The sequence below is a fragment of the Prionailurus bengalensis genome, chromosome A3 (assembly GCF_016509475.1).
Source record: "Prionailurus bengalensis isolate Pbe53 chromosome A3, Fcat_Pben_1.1_paternal_pri, whole genome shotgun sequence".
Classification (NCBI taxonomy): domain Eukaryota; kingdom Metazoa; phylum Chordata; class Mammalia; order Carnivora; family Felidae; genus Prionailurus; species Prionailurus bengalensis.
In genome coordinates this window covers 10,077,203-10,102,951 of record NC_057354.1, presented here as the reverse complement: position 1 = coordinate 10,102,951, position 25,749 = coordinate 10,077,203, and the positions used below count along the sequence as shown (strand labels likewise).

General features: G+C 48.9%; 1 protein-coding gene across 4 annotated transcripts in view; it reads right to left on the bottom strand.

Annotated features, from left to right (window-relative positions):
- Positions 1 to 25,749, bottom strand: part of ZFP64 (ZFP64 zinc finger protein) — a 90,311-nt gene that overhangs the window by 4,159 nt on the left and 60,403 nt on the right. For 3 of the 4 annotated variants that reach the window (XM_043553656.1, XM_043553653.1, XM_043553652.1), the window contains 3 exons: positions 10,252 to 10,398; positions 9,743 to 9,805; positions 727 to 978 (listed from right to left, as the gene is read on the bottom strand). In XM_043553656.1, coding sequence (XP_043409591.1) covers positions 727 to 978; positions 9,743 to 9,805; positions 10,252 to 10,398 — 462 coding nt within the window. Of the gene's footprint in view, positions 1 to 726; positions 979 to 9,742; positions 9,806 to 10,251; positions 10,399 to 16,836; positions 16,980 to 25,749 lie in introns of those variants that run through there. The other variant, XM_043553657.1, reaches the window with a different exon arrangement.

Sequence of the window (25,749 nt, the reverse complement as noted above, 5' to 3'; positions counted from 1 at the left end):
TACTGCCAAATCGGCTTTAGCTTCTCCTCTGAGCTATGTGGCCTTGGCAGGTCTACATGCCAGTTTCAAGTTCAGAGGTCTCAGGGCAGTAAGACATTGGCTGGAAGGATGGGCTCCCAACTCTATGTCTGCCTCCCATTTGTCTGCTGGAATTTTATTTACTTATTTACTTAGTTTCAGATGTCAGCATTTTCAGCCTGCTCACCATCTTCTACGAATTCACTGAAAAGTCTAATTTTCTCAGCCTCTTGAGCTTCCCAACCCCCATATTTCCTGAGCCACCAGGAGCTGGCTGGTTCTATTGTTACTCAAAAGGGGTCTCACCAGGGGAAGAGCAAGCTCCTGGCAAAGTCTGATTTCCAGAAACTAGAAACTTGGGATTCACAGTTCCCGTCAACTAATTTGGTCACATTTCTGAATTAAGGCATGGAATCGATTTCTGTACAATGACGAAATGCCTACTTTATACATCGGACTCTGGAGACACAGCCTTTGCTTAACTGCTGTCTTGGGTATTCCTCCCCAGCTGTGGTCTGTGAAGTTAGAGAACCCAGCTGTCCGACTTCCATGTGTTACTGGAAGTTGTCTTCTTGGTGAAAAACCACCGAAAATTCCAATTCTTTTGCTTGGGCCATCAAATCACCTCAGATGCTTGTGTTTTGAGGAGATGAAGGTTAAGAGGCTAGGTAACAAGTAAGGCACAGGTTTCCAAGGCCAGGGACCTACCTGTGTGGGACCGCAGGTGCACGGTGAGCTGGCTGGAGTTGCGGCTGGCATAGGGGCAGAGCTGGCATTTGTACGGCCGCTCGTCCGAGTGTATCCGCAGGTGCTTCTTGAGGCTGCTGCTGTCCACGGCGGCGTAGTCACACAGGTGACACTTGTGGGGCTTCACGCTGGTGTGGCAACGCATGTGCATGGTCAGGTTGTCCTTCCGGCTGAAGCACTTGTCACAGAACTCACACTTGTGTGGTTTGTCTCCTTCAAACACATAAGGAAGATTCAAGGGGTTAAGGGTTTCTCTATGAAGAGGGTGGCAAAGAGATCTGACCAAGATGGGAGCCGGGGCATAGGGGTCTGCCTCTTTCTTCGGTCCAAATGCCCAGACAGGAAGATACCATAGCTCAGCGCACTGGGACACGAGAAGGTGGGCTCTTCGTTGATGGCTCACAAATTTTAAGGAATCCGAAGAAACAGATGAGCTAAAATCAGACTGAAGGAGAACATCATAGGGCAAACCCGGTTTGGGAGAAAGCGAGGGATTATTAGAAGTATTCAAGTTCAGGTGTAGGGATCTTAGAACGGCTTTCTGGCTCAGCAGCTGACGAACCACACAGAATGATCGGGATGACTCCCTCCCTTACTTCTACCAAACCACAGCAGCAACGGTGTCTACCCCCAGGCTATTAGAAAGTGAGGGTGCTGACAACCACAGCAACAGTGCAAAGGCCTCAAGGAGCCAGAGAGATTCTGGAGAACAGGACCCTATTGCCAGAACATTTCCTCCGAGGAGTGCTCCAGCCCTCGCCTACAACCACTCCAGACTGATCATATGCAGGTTAAAAAAAAACAAACAAAACAACTACCCAACAAACAAATGCTTAGGGGGAAAGCCAGAACCACAAAAGGCATGTCCACAAAACTGAGGTTCTAAAAGCAAACCATTTTCATTTTCGTGACACTTCCTATTCTCCTAGGACTCTCAAGACTCCAAGTTGTCTAGCAGAAAGGTGGTCTCAAGAGGACTTAGATGATGGAGCGAAAGAATCTCCCAGAAGGCTGCCCAAAAGGACAACGGGGAAAGTACAAGACATGAAAGCCAGTTCTAGACGGTCTAGGACAGAACAGAGAAAACAGTTACTTCTCTACACGAAAGACAGCCACGGGTCTTCAGATGGCTTATGTAGACGCATAGGGAGGAGATCTTCCAGCTTTTAGAAAGAAATGCTCAGATCAGCTTATCATTCCTCCAACAACCCTGGATGGCAGCAAGATGAGAGCAGTGTCTGCAAAAGTTCTACAGAAATTATTTAAATGGAGTCCTACACTTGAACTAGCATGGAGTGGGAAGAGAAAATAAAGCCAGTTGATGACTCAGGGCATCACGCTTGAACTGTGTACATCAGGAAAAAAAAAAAAAAAAGGAAGATGTGGGATATAATAAAATGCAAACTATTGCTTCCAAACCACAAGAGAACCATAAAAGAGAGGCAAAAGAACACAAGTAAAAGTCAAACTGCGTATAAGTAAAGATAAATGGGTTACGTTTCCCTGTTAAGAGTTTTAACGCATTTAAGGGGTCAGTTTAATGCTCTTAAGGTAGATAAAAATGACAAGTAGAAACCTATTCTAGGAAACAGATTCTAGGACAGAAAAACATTGTAGGAAAAGTGCTAGAAAAGTATCAACTGTTAGACAAAACAGAAATCATGGTGAAAGCCACGGAGAAATTCGTACTGAAAAGATAAAACCAAGCGGATGGGACTCAAACTTCTGAAATGAATATGGTTTCACAAACGGTTTTCCAAAAGTCAGAGCATATATTTTTTACTTTAAAGTTTGAGAGGCAGTTTGAGTGGGGGAAGAGCAGAGAGAGAGAGAGGGCAAGAGAGAATCCCAAGCAGGCTCCGAGCTGCCAGCACAGAGCCCAATGCGGGGCCCAAACCCATGCCACCGTGAGATCATGACCTGAGCCGAAATCGAGAGCCAGACGCTCAGCTGGGTTGCCCAGGGGCCCCAAGAGCATATTTTAAAACTCTTTGTTCAAGAATCAAAATCAGATCACAAGCTCCCTAGAGATGAACAGGGAGAGCTCCATGGATCAAAACCTAGAGCCTATCCCTGTTTTCAGAGGAATGTTTATAGACTTGAGTTCATGGTTAACAAAAGGCTAAAGGTGAACCGTAGGCAATTTAATAAACTAGAAGAAATTAGGATACGCAGCAGCTAACCCGTATACACATATAACGGTTAAGAAGGGAGATCTGCTCAAGGAGAAGATATCAATACCATAGGGTCTTCAATCTCCATATCGCCTTTTTGGTCAATTAGTTCTTTCCTGCAGGCTCTCCTGTGCACTGTGGGATGTTCAGCAGCATCCCTGACCACCTCCCACTAGATGCCAGGAGCACCTCCACTCCCAGTGTTAAGAGTCAAAAAGGTCTTCTGATTATTGACCAGTGTCCCCAGGGTGGGGGTGGGAGACAAGACTACCTACCTGATTGACAACAATTCCACCAGACTCTGGAAGAGAGGAAGGGGGCAGGATGTCGAGCCCATCGTGACTTATGTAGAACTTTACCCCAATCAAATTAAGATTTAATAACAAGGATAATGGTTTAGGAATAGGTCAAATTACAACGTCTGAACCAGGAAAAAACAGATCAACGACCATTCAAATCGCTAGGTCAGAGATGTACCCCGAAGTGAACGATTCACTGCTCCAGTATTCATGTGCCCCCCCGCCCAGGAGAATTTTGCCTCCCTAGCCCCGGGACTGACCATAGGCTTAGGTACGGGTCTTGTGCCGCCCAAAGAAATAGAATTCAAGCTGAGGCGTTGCTGTCAGGCAAATCCTTTTTTCAAGTTTTAAGTAATCTCTACACCCAATGAGAGGCTTGAACTCACGGCCCCGAGATCGAGAGTCACCAGCTCTTCGGAGCCAGCCAGGCACCCCCAGGCAAAGGCTTTTTAAAAGCCAGGGTGTGGTTGGTCACGTTTCTCTTGCCCGGGATGACCAGTAACATTCCAGATCAGGGGTTCTTAATTCAGGGCTTGCAGGCAAGGTTTAGGGGGCCCAAGACCTTATACGGGAAGCAATTTTTATTTCTACTACCTCTAACTGGAAGTTAGCATTCCTACCCACTGTGCAGTCAACACACTATACTAATAATATAGTCATACTAATAATTGACCTGAGACCCCGGTCAATAGACAGGAACCATGTTCATACCTGCGGGTCTCTTGAAGCCTCATTTATGCTCGTCACTACTTCCCAATTAAGACAGGATCTAGTAGCTGACCCGACATTAAACAGGGTTTCTTCTGTGTTCCTGCACATACTAATGCGGGGGTGAGGAAGGCTGCATCACTAGGCGGTTTTGTCCGGCTTGGAGATCTAACGAACAGGACCTTAAGGCATCCAGCGTGATGACTTAATACAAGAATATATCGAGAAAGGATCACCACTAGAAGTTTAGTTAGCACCTCCTTGACCTCAGAGAATTATTTTTTGTGGTGAGAACACTTAAGATCTACGCTCAGCAACTTTCAAGAACGTAACGTTAACTGAACAGTCCCCACACCGTACGTCAGATCCCCAGAACGCATACGTCTCGGAACTGGAGGTTTGCACCCTTTGACCACCATCTCCTAGTTCTTGCATCGAACTTAAAGAGTAAAAACAGGGGCGCCTGGGTGGTGCAGCCGGTTAAGCATCCGACTTCAGCCAGGTTACGATCTCGAGGTCCGGGAGTTCGAGCCCCGCGTCAGGCTCTGGGCTGATGGCTCAGAGCCTGGAGCCTGTTTCCGATTCTGTGTCTCCCTCTCTCTCTGCCCCTCCCCCGTTCATGCTCTGTCTCTGTCCCCAAAAAATAAACGTTGAAAAAAAAATTTAAAAAGAGTAAAAACGTAGTTTGCATCACGTCTGGGTTAGCCCCAAGATTCGGCCTTTTTAACAAGATCCCAGGTGATGCTTTCACTTCTGGTCTTTAGTGTGGAATAGAAAGGGTTAGTCTAGTAGAAGACCACACTGGGCACCCGGGTAGCTCAGTTGGTTAAGCTTCCGACTTAGGCTCAGGTCATGATCTCGCAGTTCGAGCCCTGCACTGGGCTCTCTGCTGACAGCTCAGAGCCTGGAGCCTGCTTCGGATTCTGTGTCTCCCCCTGAACACGGAGCAGTTGTACTAAAGTATAGCTTAACGTCATTTTATCGCACTGAAAAACATTCTGGCGAGGGTCCAAGGCAGGAAAGGAAAAAAAAAAAAAAAAAAAAAAAAAAGGTCAAGACCGACTTTATCTGGCAGGTTCCGGACAGAGGCTGCTGCTTCGGCCGGGTCCTGGACAGAAGACAAGGCGGGAAGCAATGATGGACTCTGGGGGACACCGGAAGGGGCCGAGCAGTCTTAGTTGCCACTGAGAGGACATTGTCCTCATAGCCTAATTGACACTCCCCCCTCCATCTGCTGCAAGTCCTAAGCAGAGAGCATCGCTGGCATGTTCTACCAAGGCTCCCAGGAAAAGTGTGCACACGTTCAGTTAACGGTCTACTGGCAGAGGGAAAAGAGAAAAATGCCTCCACTCTTTCCATGACTGATTAACCTGCTGCCGCCACCAAGTGAGGAAGTAAAACCTCAGAACAGAAACCTTAAGCCCAACTCCTGTTACGACGTGCTGCAGGACAGGGCCATCTTCACTTCGATGAAATATTTTCGCCCAGGAGAGGGTCGTGTGCGTGACTTAGCTGGCCAAGCGTCCGATTCTGGACTCTATATTGCGGCCACAATCTCGCAGTTTGAGGGTCTGAGCCCCACGTCGGGCTCTGTGCTGGCAGCACGGAGCCCGCTTGGGATTTTCTCTCCCCCCTCCTCCCTTGCACGCTCTAATAAAACATTAAACACTTTTTCACCCAGGAGAAACTGGCATTTGGGCTATATAGACAAAACAGGACTTCTTTTAATGTTTATTTTTGAGAGAGAGAGAGAGGACAGATGAGTGGGGAGGGGCAGACAGAGGATCCAAAGCAGGCTCTTTGCGGACAGTGAAGAGCCTGGTGTGGGGCTCAAACCCATGAACTTCGAGATCATGACCCCAGCCAAAGTCCTAATCTCAACTGACTGAGCCACCCCGGAGCCTCGAGAAGACGTAGCTTTAGGATAAAGGTAATAAGATCCATGATCAAGGTCTGGTTTTCCAAGAAGTCTCCAATGTGATCACAGCCAGCTTGCTAATTTACTCTTCCCAAATAGAAGTCTGCAGCCAGCCCACATTCTGGGTACACAGGGCCCCCGTTCTGAGCCACTCCTGTGCCTGCGGCACCCCCACCCTCCTGCCTTTGCCCCTCCAACTCCACCCTCTACGGTTCTCAAAGTGCAGTCCGTGGGTGCCCGGGGGTCCCAGAGTCTCTTCTGGTAAAGCCTGTAGTAGTATGGAAATACCTTTGACTAAGAGGGGGGGGGGGGGAAGACTTTGTTTTCATTGCTGACCTTTACACCTGCCCCAGGAGTCGCTGAGCAGAACTGCAGGTGCCCGAGTACCGACCATCAGCTCTACCAGCAGTACGGATGCCCTTCACCCCATGCCCTCCCAGGGAGCACAGAGCTCCTTTCACTTAGGAGTAGCTTTTCCCAGCAGCAAATTGCTCTGATTAAGCCACTCCCCCTGAAGCTTTTTTTTTTTTTAACACCTTGTAGCGAAATACGAAGTATGCAGAAGGTACTCCGCCGTGAACCCGAGTACCCCGGTTGTCTGGAGAACAAGCACCATCACGTGGCTGGGATGCAAGCTAAGTGTCCACACCACTTGGACTTCAAAGAGCAGACCAACTACGGGTTTTTTTTTCCTGCCCCAGGTCTGGCATCTGGCAAATCTTCAGAAGGAACTAAGTGAACCTGTCATTGCAAGGAAAATTACCAACAGGGCCAGGGTAACATCCCAGCTCTGAGCGCAAAGTTGAGACGTCAGAATGGAGTCCCTCCCCTGAGGGCACAGCTTCCTGGTTCTTAGACTTTTTTTTTTTTTCCAAGGAGGCCGAGAATATAAAGGGATTTTTTTTCCCTACAGGATTATGAAATGGGTCAATATTTGGAAGAATCACGTGAGTGGGTCAACCGGTATTTTCAAGAGACTAATGCAGGACATCTAAAAATTCAAGCAGGGGTTAAGAGCCAAAGTAATTACAACAATGGATTTTAGTTTAACGGTGTGAAAAGGTTGTGGATGTGGCTACAGATTCTACACAGCAACTAATCCTTAAGAAACCACCCTTTGTTGGGTTGGGCAGAATAAAGAACGTTATCTGAAATGGCGATCAACATTCCCATCTCAACCACATGGGAGAGGCCAGATTTTCTTCCGACACCTCAAAACACACGGTGATGGACTGACTACAGGCGTGAGAATCCAGCTGACTTCAACAAGGAGATTTGCAAAGGTACAGATGATGCCCCTGGTCACATTTTTGGGGGAGTTAGTTTTTATTCAAGTTTTGAGAGACGTTCTTAAGATTTTAGGTAATCCTTCCACCCAATGCGGGGCTTGAACTTACAGCCCCAAGATCAAGAGTGGCATGCCCTGAGTCAGGCACCCCGGCTGTTACTTTTAAGCAGATATTTTAAGGTTTTCTTTTTTTTTAAAGTTGCTCTCCAAGAGTGTGTGCATGCACGTGCATGAGCAGGGGAGGGGCAGAGAGAGGGACAGAATCCGAAGCAGGCTCTGCACCATCGGCACAGAGCGTGACGTGGGGGCTCAGATCCACGAACTAGGAGATCATGACCTGAGCCAAAGAGTTGGAGGCTTATCTGACTGAGCCTGCCAGGTGCCTGTGGTTTTAATTTCTAATGCAGTAACTAGATAAAACACAAACTTGGGGTGGGGGGGGGGAAGTCTTTGATTTTTAGATGTAAAAGCAGCTCTAAACAGTGCTTTGAGAACCACTGTTCTATCCATTTGGCAAAGGTCCAGCTGAAGCCTTAAATGATCACCTGCACACGTCACCGCCCCTGCCTCTCAGATCTGTCGGGGATGCCATCTGGCCCATGTATCAGTTCCGGGTTTTTTGTAAACAACCTTTTATAAGCTGGCCAAAGACTTTGTCAGCCTCCATTTCCACAGCTAAAAGTAGGCACGTGATGAAGTTTTGGCCCATCAGACATGAACCCAGGTGACACGTAGCTTCCAGGATGTACCTCGAAGGGGCAGGAAGCCTCCTCGGCCCATGCCTAGGTGAGCTACATCCTCGGGGTGTCAAAGGGACAACAGAAGAGCCCGACTCCCCGGAACCATGGGGGTTGTCCACCATACCTAATTTGGATGGTCACAGGATAGAAGTACCTTGGTTTTAAAGCCACCATTAGCTGGCTCTCACTATTCCATGAATCATGACGGATACTACCTTCGGGGTCATGCCCTGAGGGAGAGATGCTCTGAGCGCCCAGAGCCCTCTCCTATTTTGCCACTGGTGAAGAGATTCAGACAACTAGAACATCTGCATTGGACACAAATAGCCTAATCATCCCATAGGGCAGCCATCTGTCCACTCCCCCTTCTGGATAGATCACAGACTCTGAACCCCAAGGACAGGGCCTTGCCTCCTTCCTGTATCCCCAACACACTCTATTTTTCCAATAGATTATTAGTCTGGTCTCTGGTAGCTTTCTCGGTCCACCCTGGCACTGTTCCATGTTCCTGTTGCCCTTGTGCTTCCAGGACACCCCCTTCCCCCTTTCGTGACCTACCCGTCCCTGGTGAGAAGGACCCTTTCATGACCTACCCGTCCCTGGTGAGAAGGACCCTTCATTCTCTTGTTTGCCTGGCACAATGCCGTGCAATTTCGGCAGAGATGACTCATCGCCCAGAAAGCAGCCTGCCTATCGCAGCTCCCAAGTTCAGCTGGGCAGGAGGCTGTCCTTCTGGAAAGGACTTCCCAGCCCTCCTCGATGCTGGATGTGGCCACGACCAAGTTCTGCTTCCCTCCCAGGAGTCATCAGGGATTCTGCTTGGGGGTGGGGCAGGACATGGCCTGAGGGAGGGGTGCTTTAAGCCCCTCCCCTACTTCTGCTTCCCAGTGGTTAACCGAGTCGGGCGTGGGAGAGCAGTTGCCTTGGAGATGAAGCTCTGTATTAAGGATGACAGGGCTATTCTACCAGCTGGGGAGTATTCCCTTCTTAAGTCGTACTCGAGAGAAAGTGGATCATGTTTAAGCCACTTCAGTTTCTGTAAGAGCCAAAAGACCAGTAATTTTTTTAAGTTTATTTTTATTCTTAGTCCTTTCTACACCTAATTTGGGGTTGAACTCACAACCCCAAGATCAAGAGTCACATGCTCTTCCAACTGAGCCAGCCAGGCGCCCCACAGACCAATATCTTAACTCCCATGGACTAGGACCCGAGACCAACGGCGGGCAAAGTTTTTGTAAAGAGCCGGATAGTAAATATCTTAGACATCTGTGCCCCACAGTCTTTCTAGTGACTACTCAATGCCCACCGTGGGGCCAAAGCAGCCACAGACGACAAATGAGCTGCACAGGTTAGATCTGGCCCACAGTGTACAGACCCCAATTGTAGATCATGGAAACTCCTCTGCTCCAGCCCATTTTCTGTGTATTCTCAGCAGCTGGCTGCTCTCAAGGAGGAACCTTTAAGAAGCAACCTCATTATGCTCATCTGACATTTACTAGGGCCACAGGGCCTCCGCGGAGCCTTCCCTCCACTCATTTTGTGCCTTCTAAGCCCCCGCCCCTGCTGCTCCCCCTGCTGGAATGTTCCTGGTCTTGTCTGGTTACGGAGCCATCGTTCAGACTTTAAGAATCTTCGGAAAAGCCCTTCGTGAACAGCCTTGATCCAATCTCCTGGAACAGGTTTCCCGGCACTTTTCCCCTAGCTTCTGACCTTTGAGGTCACAGCCCACCCCACCAGACCACTTCACGAGGCATCGACTCTTCCTGGCCTGCTTACCACGTTCTACGCCAACACTTAAATTCATATCCTTTTTTTTTAAACATTCAAGCTTTGAACAAACAAACGGATACCTGTGTGGATTCTCAGGTGGCGGTCCAGATCTTTCATGCCATGAACAGTTTTGAAGTGGCAACCTAGGAGGGGAAAAAAAACAAAACAAAACAGCTTTTCTTAAAAAAGCTGGGCAGGTCTGGGTGGCTCAGTCAGTTGAGCATCGGACTTCGGCTCAGGTCATGATCTCAGTCTGTGGGTTCGAGCCTAGAGCCTGTTTCAGATTCTCTACACCTCCCCCGCTCGTGCTCTGTCTCTCAGAAATACACATTAAAAAGTTTGTGACAAAAAAAAAGTTCACTAAAATAAATAAACAAAGCTCCAAAAGGAAGCTACCAGAAGTCTGAAGTTCTGGGAAGTCCCACTGAGCTCAGATGCCATACAGGATACTTAGAACACACAGAACGCTCCTGTGTGCCAGGACCATGTGGGAACACAGCACAGGGGCTCAGCGGGTAAAGTGAGGCAGAGCTCGTCCGCCAGCACCCGGTACAGAGAAGGGGCTCCACGCGGCACGTTTGGGGTTCACCTGGATAGCAACAGTTGAAGGTCCTTTCTCCGAGCATCACGGTTTGGTCCTTCGACTCTGGGGCAAGGGCCATGGCAGGGATTTTCTGAGCATCACCGCCATCCACGGCGGGACAAGTTGGTTTGGGATCATTATCTAATTCTGAAGCTGAAATGGAGACAAAAAAAGAAAAAAAAAAAAAGCATTACTTTCTCAAATGGAACCACCATGGTGCATCTTAGGCTAGAACAGCCTTGGGGGAAAAGAAAAGACGACACATTAAAAACAAAGCCAAGGGGCGCCTGGGTGGCGCAGTCGGTTAAGCGTCCGACTTCAGCCAGGTCACGATCTCGCGGTCCGTGAGTTCGAGCCCCGCGTCAGGCTCTGGGCTGATGGCTCAGAGCCTGGAGCCTGTTTCCGATTCTGTGTCTCCCTCTCTCTGCTCCTCCCCCGTTCATGCTCTGTCTCTCTCTGTCCCAAAAATAAATAAACGTTGAAAAAAAAACAAACAAAACAAAACAAAACAAAAAACAAAGCCAAGTACGCTCTGGCCTTATAGAAGTCCTTTCTTGAACTACCAACTTCCAGGAAACACAGGGGACAAGGGAAATGGTAACATGACACGCAACTGGTAAGATCCAGGAGGCAAAACTTGCAACAGTGCTTCTCAAATGACCTAGGGAAAACTTAGTTTGCAGACGTTTTCTGATCCATCACACGTGGACATTTTTTATAAGTTGTAACACAAATTACAAGTGAAATAGGACCAAAAAGGCCAAATGTTATTTGAGAGGACAGAAAGCTGGGTGCCTTGAAAACATCAAGCTATTTTTATTTATTTATTTATTTATTAAAAAAAAAATTTTTTTTTTTCAATGTTTATTTTTGGGACAGAGAGAGACAGAGCATGAACGGGGGAGGGGCAGAGACAGAGGGAGACACAGAATCGGAAACAGGCTCCAGGCTCTGAGCCATCAGCCCAGAGCCTGACGCAGGGCTTGAACTCCCGGACCGCGAGATCGTGACCTGGCTGAAGTCGGACGCTTAACCGACTGCGCCACCCAGGCGCCCCAAGCTATTTTTAAAAGCTTTCTCAATTTCTGAATTTGCTTGGTCTCCATCCAGTAGGTCACAGACCACACTTCCAGCACCACGGAACTCCTACACAAAGACCATGGTTTCAACACCTCGCTTAAAGATGGGGGGCAGGGAGGAACCAGAGCCAAAGGCTTGAGATGATTTCTGCGATCAGGAGTTTCTCTGAATCCTGATTTGTACACACTTGAACAGCCAGTCAAGACCACGAGAAACATCAACACTCAAAGCTCGATAAGAAAAAAAAAAAAAAAATCCCTTCAGATTGCGAAGATGCAATCAGTTTTGAGAGCATTCTCATCCTTTAGGGACAGATACTTACAAGGCCTAGGTATCAGATTCATTTTCAAAGTAATCCAGGGCAGGGGAATAGTGGGACAGAGGAAACCAGACTGGCCACGCTGTCGTCTTTGAAGCCCAGCACCAGGTACGTCAAAGTTCACGGTATCCTTTTGCCAGGATGGCAGGATCATGCAAAACGGACATTTTTTTGTGGGCCAAAATGGTCCCATGGTTTCACGTGGTTTAAGCTAATGGGGAGGTTTAAGAATTTGTCACAAGGACCAAGTATTCCTAAAAGGTAAAGTGATTTCTCTCCAAATAGATTTAAACCCAAGGGAAAACAAAAGCTGTCAAGGTCTGCAGTCTTAAAGTATATATGCCTTGACTCCTGTAGGAATTAGAGGCCAAGAACTGGGACTTTTTTTGCTCCTGGTATACAAGGAGGATTCCATTCTCCGGGAGAGATTTGTCAAGGCGAACCTCTTACCAGGAGAGGCTGTTGAGCACACTGGGAAGGACATCAACTCCAGTATAGGGCTTGCTCAGCAACTTGCTAACTGAAACTTAACCTTTCTGAGCCTCAGTTTACCCCTGAAGAAGGGATCATTGACCTGTCGGCGTTGTAAGGTTAAGAAATGCACAATGTAAGTTCTCAGTATGCGACCCAGCTGGTGCCATGTAAACACTATTCAGGAATAAAGGCCTGCAGAGGTCACATCTGACTAGTGTGGTGCTCAGAGCCCCTTAACAGGATGTGAACAAGTGACCTAATCCTGTGGCTCTCGACGGAGGGTCATTTTGCCCCCAGCGGACATCTGGCAATGCTTGGGGACATCTGACTGTCAGATGTGCACACACATAGGGGATAGTGGCATCTAGGGAGTACAGGCCAGGGATGTTGAAACCATCCTACGATGTACAGGAGAGCCCCCACACCTGTATCAGGATCACCTGCATTATGGGTTTTATTTATTTTTAAAACATTTTGAAAGAACATGAGCCAGGGTTGGGGCAGAGAGATGGGGTGGGGGGTGGGGGGATCCCAAGCAGGCTCCGTGCTGTCAGCACAGACCCTGATGCAGGGGTCAATTCCACAAACTAGGAGATCATAACCTGAGCCTACATCAAGGATCTGTTGCTTAATGGACTGAGTCACTCAGTCGTCCCAGGAGTTGAAGGTTCTAATGTTTTTATTTATTTTTGAAGCAGAGAAAGAGCATGAGCAGGGGAGGAAGAGAGAGAGAGGGAGCCACAGAATTCAAAGCAGGCTCCAGGCTCTAAGCTGTCAGCACAGTGGCCGATGTGGGGCTCAAACTCATGAACCAGGAGATCATGACCTGAGCCAAAGCTGGACGCTTAACCGACTGAGCCACTCAGGTGCCCCAAGGAGTTGTAGGTTTTAAATGTACCTTCCCAGTGCTCATCGCAGATAACTAGGGGTTGGGGTTAAGGGCAGATCCCAGGAAACAAAAAAAATAAGTTTGAGAGAGGAGGAGAGAAAGATCAAGTGAGGGCGGCGGAGGGGCGGGGAGCGAGAACCCCAAGTAGGCTCCACGCTATCAGCACAGAGCCTGACACCAGGCACGGTCTCCCAAGACAAAGCATGAGATCAGGACTTGAGCCAAAATCAAGAGCTGGATAATCCACCAACCACCACCCTGGCATCCCGGAACCCATACTTTTAAAACAGGCCCCAGTGATTACGGCATATACTCTAAGCCCTTTTGCTACCTGAAGGGTGGTCCCAGAGCTTCTAGTTATCAGCGTAACTTGGAAGCTTGTTAGAGAAGCAGAACCTCAGGTCCCAGACCAACAGAATCAATCTGCCCCTTAACAAGATCCCCAGGTGATTCCTGTGCACAAATAGGAGCCCAATGCCAAGGCAACGCTTCTTAAGTGCTCCAGGATTACCTGGAGGGCTTATTAAGGCACAGGTTTGGGCTTCATCTTTAGAGTTCCTGATTCAGTGGATCTGGAGTAGAGCTGGTGATTTTTCATTATCTAACAAGTTCCCAGCTGATGTTGATCTGCCAACCAGTTTAAATTTTTTTAATGTTTATTTTTGAGACAGAGAGAGACAGAGCACGAATGGGGGAGGGTCAGAGAGAAAGGGAGACACAGAATCTGAAGCAGGCTCTAGGCTCTGAGCGGTCAGCACAGAGCCCGACGTGGGGCTCGAACTCACGGACTGTGAGATCATGACCTGAGCCGAAGTTGGACGCTTAACCGACCGAGCCACCCAGGTGCCCCTAAATGTTTACTTTTGAGAAAGGACACACACGCCCATGCATGGGAGGGGCAGAGAGACAGACCTAATCAGAAGGTGGCTCCACACTGTCAGCACAGAGCCAGGGCTCTGTAGAGCTGGGACTCACAAATGGAGATCATGGCCTGAGCTTCAGTCAAGAGTTGGATGCTTAACAGGCTGAGCCACCCAGGCACCCCTGGCAACCACACTTTTGCAAGCTCTGAGGGGCTGGCTCAGAGGAGATGCTGAAGCCCAGGGGGCTAGAAGTCTTCCAACTGATCAGAACCCACAGCTGCCGGATCTGAAACCCATCACTATGTGCCCTGGAAGCAAACCCCAAACCTTGCACTCTAGCAATGCATATTGAAGACAATAGTCAAATTCTGGAGGGTTTTTAATCCCACAGATACCAAGGAAGATTGAAAAGTGAAATCTACAGGAGAGAGCGTAAGGCGCCGTGGTTTCGGGAACTGACCGCGAAGCCAGCTGCGAAGTTTCAAATTTCGGTTCTATCATTTATTAGCCTTGGGGCCCCTGAGAAGTTGCTCCGCTTCCCTGTTCCTCAATTTCCGTATCTAAAATGGGGATCACAGCTCTGATTTCGTAGGTTTAGGTGAAGGTTAAGTCTTAGTATGTATAAAAGGACCTGTTACAGAAGTCATTAAATCATCATTACGGTTTTTATTGACGTGTAGGCACGTGAGCCACGATTCTCCACGGGAGGGAGCCACGTCGTGCCACGAAGGTGTGGAAACAGGCTGAAGAGACTGAAGGGTGAAAGTGGTAACAAAACAAAAAAAATGGTAGAAAGGGGCATCCAGGTGAAATGTGGAGTGGCATGGAAGGGCCCCCCCGAAGGGACTTCCTTCTCTTTTAAACATCCAGGAAGCCAGTGAAAGCTCGAAGCCCACATTCTCCTGAGCACCGTGCAGCTGGGACAGAGTCCCTTCTCATCTCAAAGTGGGGGTGGGCCACGTTTGACAGGACCCCGTTTAGCAGTTTGCCCTTTAACCCTAGGAAAACCTGCCGGCCCTTTTAGAAGGTTACCCTCAGGGCTTTCTTCTAGTTTTGTTTTTTTAAACTGGTCACCACTGAAGTCTACCAGGTGACCTGCTGCATTTTTGTTCTTCCAAAGCCTATCTGAGTTGCAAACCCATTTGCCAGTTAACCTTAAAGCAAAGTAAGACCTCCACGAACCTCAAAAAGGAGGCGGGCCTTTTGTTCGGCTCGACAGACCTAAGATGCAGGGGAAAAACCGCATCAGTCGGGAAGGTTTTTTTTTTGTCTCTGCAGCGGTAGCTAGTGTTTAGTTCTGATTATGCCCTGCTCCCACAGGGGCACCCCAAATACTGCACGGTACAGACCACCACAAGCCTTCTAAACAGAGGGGGTCTCTACACTATACTCGAGAAGAGAGGCCCATGGCACTGACCAACAGCCAGGGGTCACTCGGGTTATGCTCTTTGATAATGGCTTCCCCAAAAAGATTCAACACCCCCCAGTTCCTCTTTTAGAAGATCAGCAGGGGGCCTGCTCCCCCCACCAGTGGCAACCTGGGTCCATCACAGTCCTTGGGCACAAAGGTAGTTAGGAAGTTTTAGGTTAATGGGAATACCATCCAGCCAAACTTCAGTTTTAGATACTATCATTTGAGGAGTAGTTTCCTTAAGTTTCTCCCCTCCTCCACCTCCTTGGATAGTGGTTCTCAAAGCCCACACCAGAACGATCTGCACTGCTGGACGTCTGACCCGAGGTCCCTTGCTCCCTTCCTGGGCCGAGAAAATGGAGAGAGAGGGAGAGAAGAAAGTTCATTTGGGACTAAGGAGAGATTCTCAACGAACTGCGGGAGAAGGGCAGGGAGAGGCGATCGAGTGAGAATTTACATTACCTTAATCCGAGGCCGAGATGATCAGAACGGAAGCGCCTTAGAAATGCAGATTCCCCAGCCCCGCCTCACCCCAAAGATTCCAATGGGGGCGGTGCCCAAGGGCGGACGCAGGAATTTAGCGAGTTAGCAAAGCTCTCCACAAACCGAGGCTCCACGGACCATAACGCCCTGAGGGCTTAGGGTAGTCGGGGGGCCTCGTAGCTTCGCTCCGAGCCCCTCCACCCACTCTGCAGCTGGCTCGGCCCGCTAAGTCCTACCGTGGCGCTGCTTTGCTCAACACACCCCTCCCTCCAGAGCCTCGCTTAGAGTAAAAGGTGAAGTCCTTACTGGACCCGCCCCCCTCCCCCACCCCAGGCTGCAACCTCGATGACTCCCCCCGCGCCCCCCACTGGCCGTTCCTCCTACCTGGTTCCTCTTCCCCCAGCCACCTCCAAGCCTCTCCCCCGCACCCTTTGACGATGCCCACCTCGGGGAGGCCCTCCCCGGACCATGTGAAATACCTCCTCCCCGGCTTCAGGTTTGCAGCCGGCGCTCACCCCTAACGCACCTTACGCCTCACCGCTCTATCTCGAGTCCCATCTTTCCCGACCCCACTCGGCCCTAAACTCGAGCAAGAGCGGGAGTTTTGCTCGTTCGTTGCTGTGTCCCGTCCCCCACCCCGGGCCCTAGCTCCGGGGTGCTGCGGAAACTCAGTCGTCTTTCGGAAATCCCCCTGGGCTCGGGACGCCGCACTCAGAAGGCTCACCTTCCAGGCGCCCCGGCCCGGACCAGCGCCAAAGAAGCAGGTCCAGGACCCGGGCGCCGGCGCACCCCGAAGACGGCCTCGGACAGGGTCTCGGGGCGCCCACCCAGCGCCTTAGAGAGAAGATTCGCGATTCGCTAGCGCTCGGGGGGCGCGGCGTGGTTCGCCCCGGGAGAGAGAATTCACAAGGAGGTGTAATTTACAAAGGCGCACGGCAGGGGCGCCGAGGGCTGAGCCGCCGCGCTGGACGCGGGGGCCTCAGCCGCCCTTCCCCGCCCGAGGCCTCGCACCCACGCGGGTCCCGGGACCGTCCGAACAACCGCCCGCCGGGGCGCCCGCAGCGCTACTCACCCGACAGCCCCACCCCCTCGGGGGCAGCGTCGGCCACCCCCGGGCGCGCGGGCTGCGGCTCCTCCGAGTTCAGGTGCTGGGGCTTGGCCTGTTTGCGCCGCGACATGGCGAGCGGATCGCGGCCCCCGGCGCCGCGCACGCCAGTGGCCCGCCTCTCCCACGACCGCTTCCCGGAGTTCGGAAATTTCCCCCCAACCCCGCGACCGGAGCGCGCATGTCCCGGCAATTTTGCGCCTCGGCCGAGCAGGGCGATTTATCAAGAACCCTGACGGCTGATTGGCCCGGCGCCAAGGCCTCGGGGGGTCCCGGGGAAGCGCGGGCCGCGCCGCTGCAGCCCACACCACCCGAGAGCTCGTTAGAAATGCAGACTCTCGGGCTCCACCCCAGACCCGCCGAATCAGAATCTGCATTTTAACAAGCTCCCCAGGTGATTCGCATGCACATTAAAGTTGCAGAGACCGTGTCTGCATTTTAACGAGATCCCCAGGTGATTCGCTTGCCCATTAAAATTTCAGAAGCACAGCTCTCCTCCAACTTTCCTGCGCGCACGAATCACTGGGGATCTCGTTAAAATGCAGATTCTGACTCAGTGGGTCTGGGGTGGGGCCTGAGCTTCGGTATTTCTAACGAGCTCCCAGGTGGTACCACTGCCGCTGCGGCTGCACAGGCCCTGCTCTTAGATTCTGACTTAATTGGTCTGGGCTGAAGCCTGGGCATTAGTGTACATATATATATTTTTTTCTTAAGCTCCCCAGGTTATTCTGCCGTGCAGCCAAGGCTGAGAAGCACGACCTCCAGCAGATTCGCATTTGAAATTTAAATGAGGCCAGAGAGTCTCCAACGGCAGATGAACCACTTTATGGAGGAGCTCATTAAAAATGCAGATTTCGGAAAGTTTGGCTTCAGGCGGCGGAGCCCGGTAATCTGTATTTCTATACGGCGCCCCCAAACCCCGTCCCTCGTCCGGTGACTCTGGCGCCCCAGGTCTAGGACCACACGCGAGAAGCCTCGGGGCCAGCAGGGGAGTGGGCCTGCCTAGCAGGTGACCGAGGCGTGGTCTGGGGAGGGGAGGTGTTGAGCTAATTGGCGTTCAAGCTCAGACTGGCTGGGACCTTGATGAGACCCGAGGGGGACCCGTCCTTGCATCAGGTTAACACGGGGAGCAAGAGAGCCACCTACACCGCTCAGGTGTTTACTTTCTACAAACTGGGGAGTTGCTCAAGGCGGGGCTGTACCCTAAGCTTGCCCAAACCTGCGAATCACGAGAGGTCCCTCGTTAGGAAGGACCCGGGCTCGGCTCTGAATCCGTGGGGACGGGGGCCTAAGAATCTGCGTTTCTAACAGCAAGGATGGTGCAAGTTTACTTTGTGGCTAGGGCGGGCCCCGTGGGGTTCGGCAGCCGCCTGTAACTCGTCTCCTTGGGGTTGCCGTTGGCAAATCGTGGGGTAGGGCCTGCGGGATGAGCATTTTTACTTTTCTCAAAAACTGAGCTGTTCTCCAACGTCCCGCTGATTTTCAAGTTCTGAATTGACTTTAGGGATGGTTGTGTAATGCCAGCTGAGGTCACTCAAGGTTGAATTACTTATTTATGACTTAAAAAAAAAAAGCAATCCCTACCCCCAACGTGGGGCTTGAACTCAACCCCCAGAGATCAAGACTCAGGTGCTCTACGGACTGAGCCAGCCAGGTGCCCCGGGATTAAGTTATAGAGCCAATTTTTTTTAACCTTTAAACTTTTCTTTCTTTCTTTAATGTTTACGTTTATTTTTGAGACAGAGAGAGACAGCATGAGCAGGGGAGGGGCAGAGAGAGAGAGACACACAGAATCCGAAGCAGGCTCCAGCCTCCGAGCTGCCAGCACAGAGCCTGAGGCGGGGGCTTGAACCCACAAACTGCGAGATCATGACCTGAGTCCCAGTCGGATGCCCAACCGACTGAGCCACCCTGGTGCCCCCGACCTTTAAACTTTTCTTTGGGATGTGCGTGTAGTTACACATACACATAAAGCCATTTGAAAACCTATCATGTGCTTAACTTTTATTGTGTCTGGTGGAATGTCTCAAGAGGATACTGGATAAACTGGGGACAGTGGTGTTGCCTCTGGAGAAGTGCCCCCAGCCAGAAGGATGGGAGATCGCCGGTACCCCGTTTATACTGCCTGCGGTGTGTATGTGCTTGTATTTGATATTTATATGGCATTTCATCAGCTCAGGTGCCCAGGATTGGATTAATCCTTGGTACGTGACACCTGGTCATTACTGCTCATTGCTGGCTTGAATGGTGGCTTGTTTGGTCCCTGGCTTATTAGGGTATAAGAGATACTAGGGAGCCCAAAGCTGGGAGCATCGGTGTTAGGTAGAGTCTCTCCTATGGCCCCCTTCTCCAATTTCACGGCTGTCAACCTAAACCCCATACACTTCATTCCTTTGCTTTCTTTTCAGTAAGTTCTTTTGCACGTGCATGTAATCTTAAAAGACACAATTTTAATTAAAAAAAATTTTTTTTGACATTTATTTATTATTGAGAGACAGACACAGAGTGTAGGCAGGGGAGGGGTAGAGAGAAGGGGAGTCACAGAATCTGAAGCAGGCTCCAGGCTCGGAGCTGTCAGCACAGAGCCCGACACGGGGCTCGAACCCACAAACTGTGAGATCATGACCTGAGCCAAAGTCGGTCGCTCAACCGACTGAGCCACCCAGGCGCCCCACAATTTTAGTTTTTTTCAAGAACTAAAAAAGCGTATGTAATTTTCTAGGAATCCCCCATATTATATTGCTAAAAGCATCCACATTGCTGTGAAAATAGCACAGTTTATTCATCTGCCCTCCTGGTGGTGGGCACTTGGGTTGTTTCCCAGTCTTTCTGAAGCGTGTGGGCATCATCTGTGACGCTTCTAAAAAAGTGTCAGAGTTTGGGGCACCTGGGTGGCTCAGTCGGTTAAGCGTCCGGCTTCGGCTCAGGGCATGATCTCACAGCTCATGAGTTCGAGCCCTGCGTCGGGCTCTGTGCTGACAGCTCGGAGCCTGGAGCCTGCTTCGGATTCTGTGTCTCCCTCTCTCTCTGCCCTTCACCTATTCACATGCTGTCTCTGTGTCTCTCAAAAATGAATGAACATTAAAAAAAATTTTTTTTTAAAGGGGCGCCTGGGTGGCTCAGTCGGTTAAGCATCCGGCTTCGGCTCAGGTCATGATCTCACAGTTTGTGAGTTCGAGCCCCGTGTCGGGCTGTGTGCTGACAGCTCAGAGCCTGGAGCCTGCTTCAGATTGTGTCTCCCTCTCTCTCTGCCCCTTCCCTGCTCATGCTCTGTCTCAAAAATAAATAAACATTAAAAAAAAGTGTCAGAGTTTAAGTGAATGCACACATTTTTGGATTGCAGGTGACCCTTTAAGAGATTATGCTAAAGTCCTGGCACCAGATTACATTTTTGCCAGCAAAGGGAGAGAGAGATACTGCGGAGCCACATCCTTTCCTATACTCGGTATTATCAGACATGTGAATATACAATGATATTTCACTGTGGTCTTGATTTGCATTTTCCCTGCATGCATTGTTTCCAACACAAAAAAAACAAAGGCAAAATTATTGTTTTTCACAAAAGTAATGACAGCAGCTGATAAAATTTGTTTCATTTTTTTGAAGGCACCGTTTTATGATTTTTTAAACACATCTATTCAAAGTTACTGTGTAAATTAAGTTTATTACCATGTATGGTTTTAATGGCTTGACTTGAAGGGTCTAAATGAAAAATTGAAAGAAAAATGGAGGCACGCCTGGCTGGCTTAGTTCGTAGACCACTCAAATCTTGGTCTCCAGGGGGTGAGTTCAAGCCCCACGATGGGTATAGAGCCTACTAAAAAAAAAAAAAAAAAAAAAAAAAAACCCAAAACAAAAAAAACACACAAAAAAACCCCCAAAACTGAGGTGCCTGGGTGGCTCAGTCAGTTAAGCGTCTTGGCTCAGGTCATGATCTCACGGTTTGTGGGTTCGAGCCTGGTGTTGGGCTTTGTGCTGACAGCTCAGAGCCTGGAGCCTGCTTCAGATTCTGTGTCTCTCTCCCTCTCTGCCCCTCCCTGGCTAGCGCTCTGTCTCTGTCTCTCTGACTCTATCAAAAATAAATAAACATTAAAAAAAAATTGAGGGGTTCCTGGGTGGCTCAGTTGGTTAAGCATGTTCACTCAGGTCATGAGACTTTGGCTCAGGTTATGATGACACGGTTTCTGGGTTCGAGCTCCGCATCAGACTCTTTGCTGACCGTTCAGAGCCTGGAGCCTGCTTGGGATTCTATGTCTCCTTCTCTCTCTGCCCTTCCTCCACTCACACTGTCCTCTACTCTCTCTCTCAAAAATAAATAAATGTAAAAAAACAAAACAAAAAATGTAACTCCTAGATTAGAGATCTACGTAAAAGCAGGGTATCACTCAATGGCTATGATAAATCACACTTGTCCTCCAATTCCATTCACCAGTCATACAAATTGACTATTTTCTTGACATCCAGCTCATAAATTTTCATCTTCCCTGATAATCAAACCCGAGGCTTTTGCAAATTAAACTAAAGAGGGCACATCACTACGTCTTTAACAGATGGATGTCAAGCCACTGTGCTTGGACAATGTTTAAACAGATTAGAAAATTCTATCGCTAAGTTTAAACACGCAGAATGAGGTTTTTTTCCGGGCGACACCTTTTCATCGTCCTTCGGCAACAAAGTCACAGAACAAAGAAACTACGGTCGAACATGCGTTTCAAAATACTTCCTCCACAGGGTGTTTCCCTTCCAGAGAAAGTCAAATTTTCAACCCTTGCCACTTTTTAAAGGGAAAATGGAACATATCTGTAATTTTGATCACTTAAGGCTTTTGCCAAGAGCTAAACGGTGCCCACTGAGTTCTACAAAAGATTCTCCTTGTCCCTCTACATCTCTTTACGGAGCATCATAAAGATTGAGAGGCAGTACAATGTAGTAACACATGGACTAGAGCCAGCTTGAGTTGAAATCCTGGCTCTGTTACCGTGTGACCTTGGGAAAGCTGTTCTGTGCTCCCATTTTCTTTTTTTTTTTTTTTTTCAACGTTTATTTATTTTTGGGACAGAGAGAGACAGAGCATGAACGGGGGAGGGGCAGAGAGAGAGGGAGACACAGAATCGGAAACAGGCTCCAGGCTCTGAGCCATCAGCCCAGAGCCTGACGCGGGGCTCGAACTCCCGGACCGCGAGATCGTGACCTGGCTGAAGTCGGACGCTTAACCGACTGCGCCACCCAGGCGCCCCTATGCTCCCATTTTCTCATCAGCAAAATGGCAATGCTCATATGACTAGGGCAGTCGTGAGGACGAATGGGTTTCCGTATGCAAAGTACAGAGAACAACGTCTGGTGCCAAGGGGGTAAGAGTTAACAATCACTATAACGGAGTACGAGTATTAGTTTACCAGTACTAGTTATCATGTATAGTAAGAGCTCACACTCACCCAGAATTGGTGGTTCCAATTAACGAGGCGCAGACGCTGTTTTCCACGGAAATAAATGGGAAGCAAACGAGACTGTGTTGACTTTACGGAACCCTCAGGAGCTGCAGATTTTCCCTGCTTTCATAACACCTTCAGTAGAGGTATATTAAACGAGGAGTTCAACGTTACTCATTGAATTTGGCGCAAGTAACTGCTTTCTTTTTTAAGAGAAAAAGTCATTGCTCACCTCAGTGCTGTCCTGTCCCTTACCTTTTTTCCACTATGGATACAGGAATGAAAGAACGGGTAAATGTTTTCCAGGTACAAATGGTTCCCAAACAGGAAGTAAAGGCAGACACGAGCAAGTCTGACTTCTTCATCTGCCAAGAATTTATTTGTTCAACTGATCATTTTTTGACTTCTCGCTGTTGCGTGGCTCCGTTCCAGGTGTTGGGTACAGAGCCACACGCAAGACAAACAAGATCCCGCGGGCAGCGAGAGGACGAATGAATGAATGAATGAATGAGGGCAAAAGGTCACTTCGGATAACAATGGGGACCACAATCAAGATGACATGGGGTGGTGTGACCCAGAGTGGGTGATGCAGGGGAGGGTAGCTGAGTCTGGCTAGAAGAGACCTACGAGCTAACACCTGATCTAATAGGCAGCCATGGGAAGAAGCAGAGAGAGAGCATTTCTGGGAGAAGAATCCATAGCAAAGGTAAGAAAATCAGCTTTGGTATGTTTGAAGCAAAGCAAGAAGCACCCGTGGCTAGCTGGTCGCCAGAAAGAAAAATATATGGCCTGTAACAAGTTGGAAAAACAAAGTCCCAGCTCACTTATGAGCAAAGAAATGCAAGTTAAAATAAATCGAAATACTGTTTTATATCCTCTCTTAACAGAAAAGATTAAACCCACACACGTTATTAGCAAAGGTGAGCATGTGCTTTTTCTCCCCCACGCTGCACTTCTCAGACTTACTGTTCAGGAGAATCACCTGGGGACCTTGTTAAATGCAGATTCTGACTCCAGCGTGTCTCAAAAATGTAACATGAATACAGATCACCTGGGGACCTTGTTAAGGAGTGGATTGTGATTGCTCAGACCTTAATGTGCAGAAGAATGACCTGGTGATCTTGTTAAAAGCAGATTCTGGGCAACAAACCTCTAAGAGTTATACAGCCTCACTGCCTCGCTAATTATAAGGGAATGAATATTAAATAACCATCAATTCCACACACAGCCCCCCGCCCCCCTCCGCATCAGATCAGTGAAAATTAAGAATGCTGGTAACATCTACCCTTAGCAAGAGTGCAGGGAATTTGGTCTTCCAACGCGTTGGTGGTGGGAGCACCTATGAATGTTCATAGGTGCTGCAGAGGGCAATTTAGCAGTACTTTAAAAAAAAAATTTTTTTTTAAACGTTTATTTATTTTTGAGACAGAGAGAGACAGAGCGTGAACGGGGGAGGGGCAGAGAGGGAGGGAGACACAGAATCCGAAGCAGGCTCCGAGCCGTCAGCCCAGAGCCCGACGCGGGGCTCGAACTCACGGACCGCGAGATCGTGACCTGAGCCGAAGTCGGACGCTTCACTGACTGAGCCCCCCAGGCGCCCCTACAGTACTTTTTTAAACGTGCCCTGCCAGTGATCTGTCAATTCTGCTTCCATCTGTTCTCCAGAGAAACGTCTGCACATGTGCACAAGGGAGCAAGGATGTTTGTGGCAACACTAATATCGTAGCACAACAAAACAAAACAACCCCCCCAAAACCAAAAACCCACAAACCATTGAGAAACCACCTAATAATGCCCAGCAACAGGGGACTGGTTAGGTTAAACTAAGGTTTAACCATACTACGGAATACCAGGCAACAAATGGAAGTAATCATCTCCCCCCTCTCTGCCCCTCCCCTGCTCTCTCTCTTTAAAAAAAAAAAAAAAAAAAAAATTAACGTTTATTTATTTTTGAGAGAGAGAGAGAGAGAGAGAGAGACAGAACATGAGCGGGGGAGGGGCAGGGAGAGAAGGAGACCCAGGATCCAAAGCAGGCTCCTAGCTGTCAGCAAAGAGTCCAACATGGGGCTTGAACTCACAGACCACGAGATCATGAACTGAGCTGAAGTTGGATGCCCAACCAACCGACTGAGTCACCCAGGCATCCCTCTCTCTCTCTTAAAATAAATAAATAAACTTAAAAAAAATAGGGACTGTATTCCCATCCTGCTTGATAGTTAAAAAGTAATAACTAAAATACTTAACTAACTGATGGTTCTTTTTTAAAAAATGTTTATTTATTTTGAGAGAGAGAGAGAATGAGAATACGAATTAGTGAGGGGCAGAGAGAGAGGGACAGTGAGGATCCCAAGCAGGCTCTGTGCTGTCAGCACAGAGACTGATACAGGACTTGATCTTGTGAGATCATGACCTGAGCTGAAATCAAGAGCTTAACCAGCCGCTTAACCAACTGAGCCACTCAGGCGCCCCAAGCGATGGTTGTCATACAATGCGATACATTTTATATGACCATAATAGACAATAACGTATTTCTCTGTGTGCTGATACAGAATATTATCAAGATATGTTAAGTGAAATATTCAAAGGACAGAAAAGTAGTAAGTTATGCTATTGTGTGTGTGTATGTATGTATATATGTAAAAACATACATATATAACAGCATCTCTCTATTAAATTTCACACACACACACACACACACACACACACACACACACGAATGCAGAGACCAGGGAACTGGGAACATGCATCATCCATGGGGACAGGACATCAGTTGTCTGAATGACATCTTGATATATACTTTTTGGCAATCTCGTAAGTTACAACATTTTATTTTTTTTTCAACGTTTTTTTTAAATTTATTTTTGGGACAGAGAGAGACAGAGCATGAACGGGGGAGGGGCAGAGAGAGAGGGAGACACAGCATCGGAAACAGGCTCCAGGCTCCGAGCCATCAGCCCAGAGCCTGACGCGGGGCTCGAACTCACGGACCGCGAGATCGTGACCTGGCTGAAGTCGGACGCTTAACCGACTGCGCCACCCAGGCGCCCATACAACATTTTAAATCATAAAATTTGGCACACCTACAAGAGTGCATAAGATGCAAATGTGCAGCTTATGGAATGAAACAAACATCCTTGTAACCACTGACAACTTAAGGTCTTAGTACCAAAGATAGTGCTTTTAAAAAAATTTTTTTTAATGTTTACTTATTTATTTTTGAGAGAGAGAGAGAGAGTGAGCAAGCAGGGGAAGGACAGAGAGAGAGGGAGACAGAATCCCAAGCAGGCTCTGTACCATCAGCACAGAGCCTGATGCGGGGCTTGAACCCACGAACCTGAGATCATGACCTGAGCTGAAACCAGGAGTTGGAGCTTAACTGATTGAGCTGCCCAGGTGCCCCTCAAAGAAATGCTTCACATGCTCCTGTCCGTTAGCGTCTCCTGCCTTCTGC